The sequence below is a fragment of the Peromyscus maniculatus genome, chromosome 1 (assembly GCF_049852395.1).
Source record: "Peromyscus maniculatus bairdii isolate BWxNUB_F1_BW_parent chromosome 1, HU_Pman_BW_mat_3.1, whole genome shotgun sequence".
In the NCBI taxonomy this organism is placed as follows: Eukaryota; Metazoa; Chordata; class Mammalia; order Rodentia; family Cricetidae; genus Peromyscus; species Peromyscus maniculatus.
In genome coordinates, this window is record NC_134852.1 from 25675653 (window position 1) to 25687853 (window position 12201).

A 12201-nucleotide genomic window follows, 5' to 3' on the forward strand; every position below is an offset into this window, starting at 1 on the left:
CCAATAGACGGCAGTTGTTGCGCGGCCGGGGGCGTGGTCATGCAGATGAGGCGCGGGTGGGCGGCCCAATGGGCGGGCGCCTATGCAGATGAGACGGTGACAGCCCGGCCAGCGGGCGGGCGGGCTGCTGGGGCGGGGAGGTGGGACCGGCGGAGAGGGGCGGCCGTGGGGCCCGGCCGGGCTGGGGCGGGGGGCCGCAGCCATGATCCGGGCCTTCTCGTTCCCGGTGAGCCCGGAGCGGGGTCGGCTGCGGGGATGGCTGGAAGGCAGCCTGGCCGGGCTCTGCGAGTTGCATTGGCTCCGAGAGAGGCAGGAGTACCGCGTGCAGCAGGCGCTGCGGCTGGCCCAGCCCGGGATGGGGGGCGCCGAGGCCGAGGACGAGGAGGACGCCGAGGAGGACGAGGATGCGGCAGCGGCGCGCAGGGCCGCGGCGGCGCTGGAGGAGCAGCTGGTGAGGGGTCTCCTCCTGTCCGTGCATCCATCCGTGCATCCCTCCCTCCCCCACCTCCCTATCCGTGTGTCTGTCTGTCCATCTCGGTGGTATGCTCAGGACACCGGTCCTGGGGTGGGGGAGCAAGCACGGGAAAAGGACGAGCGATAAGACTGGAGACCTCCCCCACCCCCAAATCGAGCTGATGGAGAGGGATGCACGGCCTCCACTGGACCCTCCGCATGGACCCTGTTAAGCATTCTAGACGCCTAGTGTATGTCAAACGGAGCACTCGGCTTCTTACAGTCTTCCCATTTCATGAGGGGTTGAGAGTCCCCATTTTACAGAGAAAGAAACTGAGGCTTAGAGACAGGAAGAGACTCACCCAAGGTCACACAGCCGGCATTCAAACATAACCTCCCTCTGGGCCCCGCTACCCAGGCTCCATCTTTCCTTAAGTCCCCGGGGGGGTGCTTGGAGATCCCTGGAGGGGGCGGGGTGGGGGAAGGGGAATCTTCGGGCCTCTGGAGGAAGGGACCCACTGCCGAGAAGAAGCTCACAGCCCCTGAGGACCCCCGGGGGCATTTTGATCAACCCGATGACACTTCTCTCTTCTGCTTGGTCCCGCGCTTCAGTAACCTAAGGGGAGGCCAGGTGAAAGTGGCTGGGGCGGGGTGGGGGGCCGGTATCTGACTCTTCGGGGCGGTCTAACGATGACTTTCAGATCGAAAAGGCCCCAGCTTTCTCTCCCTCCCTGTATCACCCCTGGAGTCTGGAGACCCTTTCCGGGGTCCCTCCCACCTTCCCATGCCACAGCATCTCTGACTGTTTCCTTTTCTTAACCCTGTCCCTGTCTCTACGGTCTTCCCAGACCTGCTTAGCATCCAAAACCAGGGTGTCTCAGGGATGGGGCCGTGGTCCGGCCCTAGACTCTCAGTGTTTTTCTCCCCCACCGGCTCCATCTCTCTTCCCTTCCCCCAGCCCTCGCCCCTGGCCCATCCAGGTCCCCTAAGCCTCCGTGTGTGTGTACATGTGTGTGGTCAGAGCTTCCCGCTTAGGGAAACCTGAGCCGAGGCTGTGGGGGTGGGGAGGGGGCTCTGGCTGTCGCTGACCTCGGCTGCCCCCTCCCCGCATGGGAAGTGGGGAGAGGGGCCGAGGCCAGACGCCCAGCCCCACCCCCACCGGCCTGACCGCGCAGGGAGTGGGACCTTACATTCTTCTCGAAGCAGAAACAGCTGTGGGAGGCCCCGCCCCCTCTCCCAAAGTTACAGACGGGGTGGGGTGGGGGGGAGCTTCAGCCGCTCCCCCCCGCCCCAAGCTGCCTGGGCTTTGCCAGACCCCACCATCCCACTAGGAGAGGGAGGGAGAAAGCACCACAGCTTACCAGGAGTGGCTTGGCCTCTCTCGCTCCTCACTCTGCCCCTCACCTTCTATGTGTCTGTTTGCTTTCCTGCCCCGCGCCTCCCTGCTGGCACGAGGTGGTGATGGAAGAGAGGACTGTCCCCTCACCCTCCACCCCTCCACCCCTTCCCCACTGTCAGCAGCCAAGGCTCGACCCAGCCTCAAAGAGGAGGCGGTGGCGGACTGGGGCAGGAGGCTGGCTGGTGGAGGAGCTAAATATAAATATATCTGGTGTCGAGGGTTCCTGGGTCTTTCTGAAGAGGGAATGGGGACACCTCTGATCCCAGAAGCCCTGTCTTATCAGGGGTTCATCTCCATCCATCTCTCAGAAACACACTCCCTTTGAAGCAAGAAAAACCGAAGTTAGACTTGGTGACTCTGCTAGACATGTCGTGGCCATGCCAAATAAAGAATAGAGACATTTCAGAAAAGAAGCCTGGAGATTGTGTATGGACGGGTCCTGTTTGCTCCTAGGGAGGAAAAAGATCCCATCCAGCAAGGAGAACTTGAGTTAGACTTGCAGAAGGACTTCTTAACACAGATCAAAGGACTGGAATGTAAGGAGAGGAAGAAAGATACGGGGAAGTTGGGGCAAAGGAGTCTCTCAAGACATCAGGCAAGCCGGGCGGTGGTGGCGCACGCCTTTAATCCCAGCACTCGGGAGGCAGAGGCAGGCGGATCTCTGTGAGTTCAAGGCCAGCCTGGTCTCCAAAGCGAGTTCCAGGAAAGGCGCAAAGCTACACAGAGAAACCCTGTCTCGAAAAACCAAAAAAAAAAAAAAAAAAAAAAAAAAAAAGACATCAGGCCACTTAAAGATGAAGGAACTCGGGCTGTCTGTTCCCCCAATTCTTGACTCTTCCCTCTAGTGGAAAAGCTGAAATAAGAGTTGTGGAATAATCTCCCCCCACCCAATCCATTATTTAACATATTTTAAATTATACACGCAGTACTTGAAATTATTCCTTGAGAGATACCCTGAGCTTTTTTGTGATGATGTAGGCTAGCATTTATGAAGTGCTGAAAAAGAACTTCTCTTTTCATTCACTTTAGCTCTTCCAGCGAGCTTATGAAAGACCTGGTTGTATGATGCCCATGTTTCAGATGAGGACAGTGAAGCCCAGAGAGGTGAAGACACCCACCTAAGGTCTCACAGCTAGCTGGGCAGTGGAAGAGATTTGAATCTTGAGTTTGAACCTTGGCCACTGGGTACCAAGTCATAACTTCAGTATTTCATCAGCCTGTACAGTGCCCCTCATCTCTCTGATTTCGTGTGTTCAGAAGGCCACTATCATCTGACCTTGGCTTCAGTGCATCCTGACAGTTTATATATCAGGAAAGCAATGGAGAGCACCCGGCAAAGCTTTGCTTTTTTATTTACCAGTACAGGGACTGGAATTAAGGGTTAGGTACAGGCTAGGCAAGTGCTGTACTCCTGAGGGACACCCCAGCCCCTCATTGGGGGATTCTAGGCAGGGGCTCTACCACTGAGCCACACTCCAGCCCCTCACTGGGGGATTCTAGGCAGGGGCTCTACCAGTGAGCCACACCCCAGCCCCTCACTGGGGGATTCTAGGCAGGGGCTCTACCACTGAGCCACACCCCCAGGCCCTCACTGGGGGATTCTAGGCAGGGGCTCTACCACTGAGCCATGTCCCCACCCTCTTTTTGGTTTGTTTTTAGTTTATTTTTGGTTTGGTTCGGATTTTGAGACAAGGTCTCACTATGTGACTCTGGTTGGTCCAGAACTCACAGGGATCCACCTGCCTCTGCTACCTTGTCTAGCCCTAGCCCTCTTTCTGAGACTGGATTTCTCTATGATTCCCAGACAGGCTTTGAACTTTGTATACTCCTGGCTCTCTCTGCCCCCCAGAGCACTGAATTATCTCAAACCCCACCCCTGCCCTGCCTCAAAGGTTCTGCTGTTTTATAAAATTCCAGTTCCTTGGGTGAGGTCCTAAGGCATTGCTCAGGATCTTCAGAATGTGACCAACCAGAGTAGACACAAGGTGTGGAAATTGCTAGACATGCAAATTTTGGGGTTCCAATCCAGGTGTATCCAGAAGCTCTCAAGCTGGGGCTCAGTAACTTTGGTTTTTACAGACCCTCCAGGTTCCGTCAGGCTTAATCCCCTTGCCAACACCCATCAGCAGTGGCGTGCATATGGAAAGGTGGCCCCATAAGATTGTGTCGTCACTTGCGTGGTGGTGCATACCTCTCATAAGAGCCCTTGAGAGCACTGGGAGGTGAAGACAGGAAGATTGGGCACTCAAAGTTATCCTTGGCTACGTAGGGAATGCAAGGTCAGCCTGGGCTACCTGAGACTGTCTCCAAACCCAAAAAGGATCGCTGCCTAATGTCATTGCACACAATGCCCCCATCATGATGAAGTCCCAGGACACATTTCTCTGAATGTGTCCCTGTGACTGTGAATCTGATTTCCTCTCTCCCTTGCACATTCCTTTTCTGCTCAGCACTGTGTTTTCATGACAGCTCCACAGGAAAAAAAAAAATCTGTCTTTGTCCATCTTCACAGCTGTATAGTATTCCACTGTGAGCATAGGCAGGCATTCGTTCCTTCACTGGAAATTTTCTAAGTGCTGAGCCCGAGGGAGAAGAGTGGCACTGTGAACAAAACAGTCAGAAATCTCTGCCCTGGTGAGAAATCACTTCCTAGTGAGAGACATGATCGTTAAACAAGTGACACTCTGATAAATATTTTAAAGTCAGGAGGCGGGAGGAAGAGCAGAGTGACAGGATGCAGAATGGTAAAGGAACTGTTTTAGAAAGGTGGGGGATGGGGGATCACATTAGCAAATACTGGGCATTAGGAAGGCGTGGGGGCAGAAGCACAGAGCTCATGCTCCTGGTGGTAACCAGGGCCAGGCTGCCGCCCGGTCGGGTCCACTTGGAACATGGCACAGGCCACTGATGATGGCGGCCTGGGGTTTGTGTTGTTGTTGTTGCTGTCTTTCCCAGACACTTTCCCATACTGTGTCATGGACTTCTCTTTTAGGTTTTGCTTACAGTGAACTGGCTGGGCCATGGGCATGTGCACATACCCAGAGTAGGAGCCTCCAGCCAGCCGGAGGCTTTTGTGGACACAGACAGGGCCACATGGGGGCTTCTGTTCAGGGAGAGGAGGGCAGGCCTGGAGGAGTCAAGGGCGGGGTGGGGGGTGGGGGGTGTCTGTGGCTGCTGCCCAGAGCCAGGCCAGTCTTTCTGCCCTAAATAGGCAGGGCTGGATGCTGGTCCCGCCCTCCCGCCAGCGGCCAGACAAGCCGCTTTTGTCTGAGGGTCAACCGTCTGCCCCTGGCAGCCGCTACCTCTGGTCTCACTTGGTCCCCAGTGAGGCATTCCCTGGCCCTGCCTCGGTGCCTTCCAAATAAGATAAAATTCTGGAGTTTTTTTCTTTTTAAATTGTAGAGACAGGGTCTTGTTGCCCAGGCTGCCCTCAGACTCACCAGGCAGCCAAGGATGGCTGTGAACTCCTTACCCTCCTGCCTCCAATCAGTGCAAGGACAAAGGTCTGTGCCACCACCCCAGACTAGGGACAAAGCCCAGAGTTTCCCTGGCTAGGCAATCACTCATCCAACTCAGCTCCATCCCCCACCCCAGTCCTGGGGGTCTTGGTCTCTGATCACTGTGCAGTAGCCACCAGTAAGGCTAGACCTGCAGAGGACTTCCAGGAGGGACAAAGGGTGTGTGGTTCTTCAGAGGGACGGGGAGCAATGAGGCCTGTGAATTGTGCGGCATGTTTTCCTTTTCTTTTCTTTCTTTCGTCTTTCTTCCCTTTTGGGGGGTTTTGAGACAGGGTTTCTTTGTGCAGCCTTGTGTGTCCTAGGACTAGCTCTGTGGACCTGGCTGGCCCTAGAGCTGGGATTAAAGGCACGCGGCCACTGCTGCCTGGCCATGCCGCATGTGTTTTGTATGAGGTAGCCAGTCTGCAGCAGGAAGCAATAAGAGGAGACTTCTGTAAGAACTTCCTTTTGGTAATAAGGGTCCGTGCCAGGGAGAGCGAAATACCTAAGAAAGGAGGGTCAGAACTGAGGAGGAGGCAACCCTGTGTCCGCCCCGTTAGCACTGAACTCTCCGGCAACAAGAAGACCTGCCATAAAAAGATACAGCCCAAGTGTAGTGTGTCACCACCAGCAACATGCGACTCAAAAAGTACAGGCAGAAAAGTCGTGAGTTCAAGGTCATGCTCCCCTGCATGGCAAGTTTGAGGCCAGCCTGGGCTCTGTGAGAAGGAGGGTCTGCTAGGAAGGTGTCTCAGTTCCTGACACTTGGGCATGAAGACCTGAGTCTGAATCCCCAGTACCCACATAAGGAGCCAGGTAAAAGGCTCGGTGAGGCTGAGATCCCTGGTACTAACTAAGGTGGCAGAGTCAGGAGGATTGTAGACTCATCAGAGCCGGGCTAGCCTAAGCAGGTGAGACCTTGCCTCAAAAAAGTAAGGTGGATGGGGTTGGGGATTTAGCTCAGTGGTAGAGCCCTTGCCTAGCAAGCGCAAGGCCCTGGGTTCAGTCCTCAGCTCCGAATAAATAAATAAATAAATAAATAAATAAATAAATAAATAAATAAATAAATAAATAAAAATAAGGCGGAGAAGTCAGGCAGCGGTGGCACACACCTTTAATCCCAGCACTCGGGAGGCAGAGGCAGGTGGATCTCTGTGAGTTCGAGGCCAGCCTGGTCTACAGGGCGAGTGCCAGGACAGGCTCCAAAGCTACACAGAGAAACCCTGTCTCGGAAAACCAAATAAATAAACAAATAGGGTGGAAGGGCTGGAGAGATGGTTCTGTGGCTAAGAGCCCTTGCTGAGCAGTCATGAGGAGTAGAGGTTTGAATTCCACCACCACATGGAGAGCAGAGTGTCTTGCACACGCCTCTAACTGCAGCTCTGAAGAGGGGGGAGGTAGGAAAGTCACTGGAGATCGAACCCCAGGTTCAGGGGGAGATTCCGCCAAAAAGGAATAGGCAAAGACTGGTAGCGTACGCTTGATGGCCCTCCTCCAACCTCCACTCTTAACTACAGGGGCACACACATGCACAGACACTCACACACATAGATAAATAATTATTTAGAAAAATAATGAGGGATCCGGGCATTGGTGGGACACAAATTTAATCCCAGCACTTGGGAGGCAGAAGCAGGAGGATCTCTGTGAGTTTGAGGTCTGCTTGGTCTACAGAGTGAGTTCCAGGACAGCCAAGACTACATACATAGAGAGAGACCCTGTCTCAAAAAAACAAAATAATAATAATAATAATATAATATAATTAATAAAGACAAGCATGGTGGTGTCTTTAATCCCAGCACTGGAGTTGAGGAGAGGCAGAGGCAGGAGGATCTCTGTGAGTTCAAGGCCAGGCTGGTCTACAGAGTGAGTTCCAGGACAGCCAGAGCTGCATAGGAAGACTCTGTCTCAAAACACACAAAGGCAAAACAAGGATGCGAAGTGGGACTGGAAGAGGAATATTCTAATAGGGTTTAGGGAGCTGTGATCATAGATGTGGGGCATGGCTAAGAGAGAATGGACCAAGGGTGGGTCCTGAAGTCTCAGCACACATAGATGGGGCCACAGCGTGAAGCCTGAAAGGTAGAAGGACTTCCTCACGGGGACGAGGGACAGAGAGCTGACATTTCCAAGTGGATCTCTGCCAGGAGCTCATGAACAGCAGGCTGGTCGGCTCTGGAACCTCCTGACCACTCTGTTCTCCCCATGCTTTAGGAGGCCCTGCCTGGGCTCATCTGGGACCTGGGTCAGCAGCTGGGAGACCTGAGTCTGGAGTCTGGGGGCCTGGACCAGGAGAGTGGGCGCAGCTCAGGTGAGAATGGGGGCGGGGCGGGGTCTCTCTAGGACACCCCAGTCTTTCCCTGTCTCCCCCAGACCCACCTCTTCCTTCCCCACACCAGCTCCCTAATTGATTCCGCTTCTCCCTGGAACCCAGGCTTCTATGAAGACCCCAGTTCTACAGGAGGCCCCGATTCACCACCCTCTACCTTCTGTGGGGACAGTGGCTTCTCCGGATCTGGCTCCTATGGACGCCTGGGTCCCTCGGACCCCCGGGGCATCTATGCCAGCGAGAGACCCAAGTCCCTAGGTAAGGTGGGTGGGGTGGGGCCCTGTGACAGTCAGAAGATGGCTTTGAGCATAAAATGGAGTCCACTTTAGACTCCCAGTTCTGACTGGGACCTCCAGTCTTGGTGTGGTTTAGCATCTCTCTTTCTTCAGGACTTCCGTTTAGGCTTCTGTTTAATGGGGTCCTAAGAGTGTCTACATTGCCAGGCATTTCGGTGCATGCTTTAATCCCAGCACTCAGGAGGCAGAGGCAGGCAGATTTCTGTGAGTTCAAGGCCAGCCTGGTCCACAAAGTGAGTTCCAGCCCAGTGAGGGTCCCTTAAATTTCTTTTTCTTCCTTTCTTCCTTTTCTTTCTTTCTTTCTCTCTTTCTCTCTCTCTTTCTTTCTTTCTTCTTTCTTTCTTTCTTCCTCCCTTCTTTCCTTTCTTTTTTTTTTTTTTTTTTGAGACAGGGTCTCTCTCTGTTCCCTGGCTGTTGTGGAACTCACTCTGTAGATCAAGCTGGCCTCAAACTCACAGAGATCCACCTGCCTCAGCCTCCTCAGTAATGGGATTAAAGGCATGCACTACCAAATCCAGCCTCAAGAGGGAATTGGTTTTAGAAAATATGGACAGGGAAGGCCTCAATGAGACTCTGACATTAGAGAAATGAGAGGAACAGGCCAAGCTGATATCCTAGAGAACAGGCCAGGAAGCAGAAGTCACAAGTGCAAGGCCCTGAGGTGAGGCCAGAGCATGGCAATTCCGGGCATCTAGGAGGTCAATATGACTGCAGATGTAAGAATGTGAATGCTCAGGGTTAGCTGTGGTGTGAGGGAGGTCAGAGCAAGGGGTGAGGTCCTGAGGGGATTTATCATGAACCATATATATATAGAGAGAGAGGGAGAGAGATTGCCCTATCCAGGCAATCCAAGGTAAGAAAAGCCTTGCTTTTTGTTTGTTTTTTGTTTTTTGAGGCAGGGTTTCTCTGCAGCTTTGGTACCTGTCCTGGATCTCGCTCTGTAGACCAGGCTAGCCTCAAACCCACAGAGATCCACCTGGCTCTGCCTCCCGAGTGCTGGGGTTAAAGGCGTGCGCCACCACCGCCCGGTGAAAAGCCTTGATTTTATTGTGATCTGATGAGACAAGGTCCCTCCATGTAGCCCTGGGTGGCCTCAAACTTGCAGCAATTCTCCTGCCTCAGTCTCCCCAGTGTTGGGATTACAGATGGGGGCCACCATACTCAGCTTAACTATTATTGTTGTTGTTTGTTTGAGGCAGGCTCTCATGTGGCCCAGGCTGGCCACTAACTTACTATGTAGCCGAAGGCGGCCTTAAATTCCTGATCCTTCAACGTGCATCTGCCCAGTGCTGAGACTAAAAACTTGTACCACTGTGGCCATCTTGGGTTTGGGTTTTTTTTGGGGGGGTGGGGGGAAGCGGTTGTTTTGAGGTAAGGTCTCATGTAGCTCAGGCTGGCCTCCAACTTGTTAAGTAGCTGAGAGTAGCCTCCACCTCCTCAGTCCGGGGATGGATCACAGAGGTGCACCACCAAGCCCATTGTTTATCTGTCTATTTATTTTACACTATTAAACTGCTACATAGCTCAGGCTGGCTCGGAACTGGAGGCAATCCTCCTGCCTCAGCTGCTTCAGTTTTAGGGCTAAGAAAGGCCTTTGAGTGCCCCTCCTCTCTCTTCCTCTGCCTCTCTCCAGTAGGTGACGCCAGTCCCAGCGCTCCGGAGTCGGTGGGCCCCCGGGCCGCGGTGCCTCGCTCCTTCTCAGCTCCCTACCCGACGGCGGCGGGCGCCGAGGCCTGCTCCTCCGCCGAGAGGCGTGCGCGAGCGGGGCCCTTCCTGACGCCCAGCCCGCTGCACGCCGTGGCCCTGCGCAGCCCACGGCCCAGCGGACGCGCGCCCTGCGGCTCCCCCGACGGGGCGGCCGGCCGGCCCCTGGACGGCTACATCTCGGCGCTCCTGCGCAGGCGCCGCCGCCGGGGGGCGGGCCAACCGCGGACGAGCCCCGGGGGCGCGGACGGGGGCGCGCGGCGCCAGAACGGCGCGCGCCCGCGGCCGCCCGAGGCGTCCCCGCCCCCCGGAGGCGCGCGACCCGCGCGGGAGCCGTCGACGGAGCGCGCCTGGGCCACGGCGTGGGAGGCGGAGGTCGCACCCGAACCCGCGCCTCCAGCCGCCGCGTCGCCGCCCTCCAGCCCGGCTGAGGGCCGCCTGGTGAAGGCTCAGTACATCCCGGGCGCGCCAGCAGCCTCCAGGGGCCTTCCGGGCCGCGCCGCGCGCCGCCGGGCCCCGCCGCTCACGCGAGGTCGCAGCGTGGAGCAGTCCCCGCCCAGGGAGAGGCCACGCGCTGCGGGCCGCCGCGGCCGCCTGGCAGAGCCGTCGGGGCGCCGGGGATCCCCGAGGGCGCGGAAAGCGGCGCGCTCGCAGTCCGAGACCAGCCTGCTGGGCCGCGCGCATGCCGCTCCGCCGCCCAAGTACCCCACGGCAGAGCGCGACGACCCCCGGCCGCCCCGCCCCCGGCGCGGCCCCGTGCCCGCACCCACCGTCCAGGCCTGCCGTCGGTGGCGCTCCACCGCGGAGATCGACGCGCCTGACAGCCGGCGCGCCCGCGCCCGCGTGCCCGCGCCGCGCGGCCCCGCGCCCTCGCCGTCCGCGCCCTCGCGCCGCCTACTGTACGGCTGCGCGGGCAGCGACTCCGAGTGCTCGGCGGTAGGGCGGCCAGTGCCGCTAGGCCGTCGGATGCCGTCGGGGTGCGGCCCCGGAGGTTATGGCGAGAGCGAGTCGAGCGCCAGCGAGGGCGAGTCACCCGCCTTCAGCTCTGCCTCCAGCGACTCCGACGGCAGCGGAGGCCTCGTGTGGCCTCAGCAGCTGGTGGCGGCCGCCGGAGCCTCGCCATCGGGGCCCGGGGGTGCGGCGGGTGTTGCGACCCCCGCGGGCCCCGCCAAGGTCTTCGTGAAGATCAAGGCATCGCACGCGCTGAAGAAAAAGATCCTGCGTTTCAGGTCCGGTTCTCTGAAGGTCATGACGACTGTGTGAGTTGGGGGGGATGGGCTCGGGATCCACGTCCATGGCCTCTGCACCCCCACACTTCTCATCCTCGACCCCCCTCCACACCCACCTTCCAAAGACCACCGGTTTTCTCTGCTTCCAAAGACCCTCCTCACTCACCGCCCGCTGTCCATAGCCGTCCTGGAGAGGCTGCCCCTCTCCCCCCATTGAGAGGCGCTCAGATTGTCCCAGTACAGCTGTTTTGCAAATCCTTGAACCAGAAAGGGTCCCTCTGTGGGCCTCGCTCTCCCCATCTGTACAATGGATGTCCATGTATGCAAAAGCAGTAATTCCGTTCGGGTCCCCTCTCCCCCTGTTTTAGTTTAAAAGCTTAGTCTGCTCCCTCTCCATTTCTCTCATAGAGCTTTCTCATTCCTCTTTTCCTTGCCCAGATTGGGCTCCCTTCTCATTCACAAAGTGCCCCCTCCATGTCCCTGGACCCTTAGGATATCCCCTGGGGCCCCCGGGTCAGAGACTCTGACTCAGGTTATGCCTGCAGAGTGCCCCGGAAGAAGTGGCACTCACGTCTTAGGGCCTTTGAGGGTCACGTAGGAGTTGCCAACACCTGGAAAGGACTCGCTCTTTCTGCTCCATCCCTGGACGATTATGGAGGACTGGGAGGTTAGAGAGAGGAAGATGGTTTCAATCTCGTGCCTCTCCCCACCGGGAGTGGGGGAAGCTCAGTGACCCTCAGCTGTTCCAATCCAGTGGGTTTTTTTATTTTTTATTTTGATTTAAAAAAAAAATTACTGTATTTATTATGACAATGGTGACTCCCCGGTGCATGGGGGGCCAGATTCTGTGTGTTTCTCTAACCTCTTTGTAAATAAATGCACAGTGTTACATATTCCCTGGATTCTTGTTCCCTGTTAAAACGAGAGATGTGGCCTTTTTTCTTCGGACCGGCATCCGTGGAGCACCTTCAGCTTGCTGTGGAACCAGCAAGGTGCAGAGCCAGGTGGCGAGTCCCAGGTGGGATTGCAGCGTCACTTCGTGACCACTGACTGTGTCTTTGGTGACTGACCTTTGAGTTGTATTTGGACGTCGTTATGTTTTCGTAAAAATGGCAAGTCATCAAGAAGAGGGCTGGGGCGGGGGCTCGGGGGATCAAGTGCTTCCGGAGCGGGTGTGAGGCCCTGCATGCCGGTCCTCAGGACCCTTGGAAAGCCCCCACTTAGTGACTCCAGCGTGCTAACGGAGACAGGAGACTCCCTGGCAGCTCAAAGAACAGCCACACTGGTGCATGCA

At 56.4% G+C, this 12201-nt stretch overlaps 1 protein-coding gene across 2 annotated transcripts; it reads left to right on the forward strand.

The window, feature by feature from the left end:
• The first annotated feature begins 123 nt into the window (after window positions 1-123).
• On the forward strand, window positions 124-11800 carry Dact3 (dishevelled binding antagonist of beta catenin 3). 2 transcript variants are annotated; one of them, XM_076565555.1, is made up of 4 exons: window positions 124-451; window positions 7564-7660; window positions 7784-7936; window positions 9611-11800. In XM_076565555.1, the coding sequence occupies exons 1-4, from the start codon at window positions 203-205 to the stop codon at window positions 10939-10941; spliced, it is 1830 nt and encodes a 609-aa protein (XP_076421670.1). In that variant the 5' UTR covers window positions 124-202; the 3' UTR covers window positions 10942-11800. The 2 variants fall into 2 exon arrangements, with proteins under 2 accessions (XP_076421670.1, XP_076421632.1); XM_076565517.1 differs by having other exon boundaries at window positions 125-451; window positions 9608-11800.
• Window positions 11801-12201: the final 401 nt, after the last annotated feature.

Excerpts from the sequence above, each read along its gene's own strand:
- Dact3 (XM_076565517.1), top strand. The coding sequence starts at position 203 with ATGATCCGGGCCTTCTCGTTCCCGGTGAGCCCGGAGCGGGGTCGGCTG. Across the intron at positions 452-7,563 it reads CGGCGCTGGAGGAGCAGCTG|GAGGCCCTGCCTGGGCTCAT; the intron begins GTGAGGGGTCTC and ends CCCATGCTTTAG. Across the intron at positions 7,937-9,607 it reads CGAGAGACCCAAGTCCCTAG|TAGGTGACGCCAGTCCCAGC; the intron begins GTAAGGTGGGTG and ends GCCTCTCTCCAG.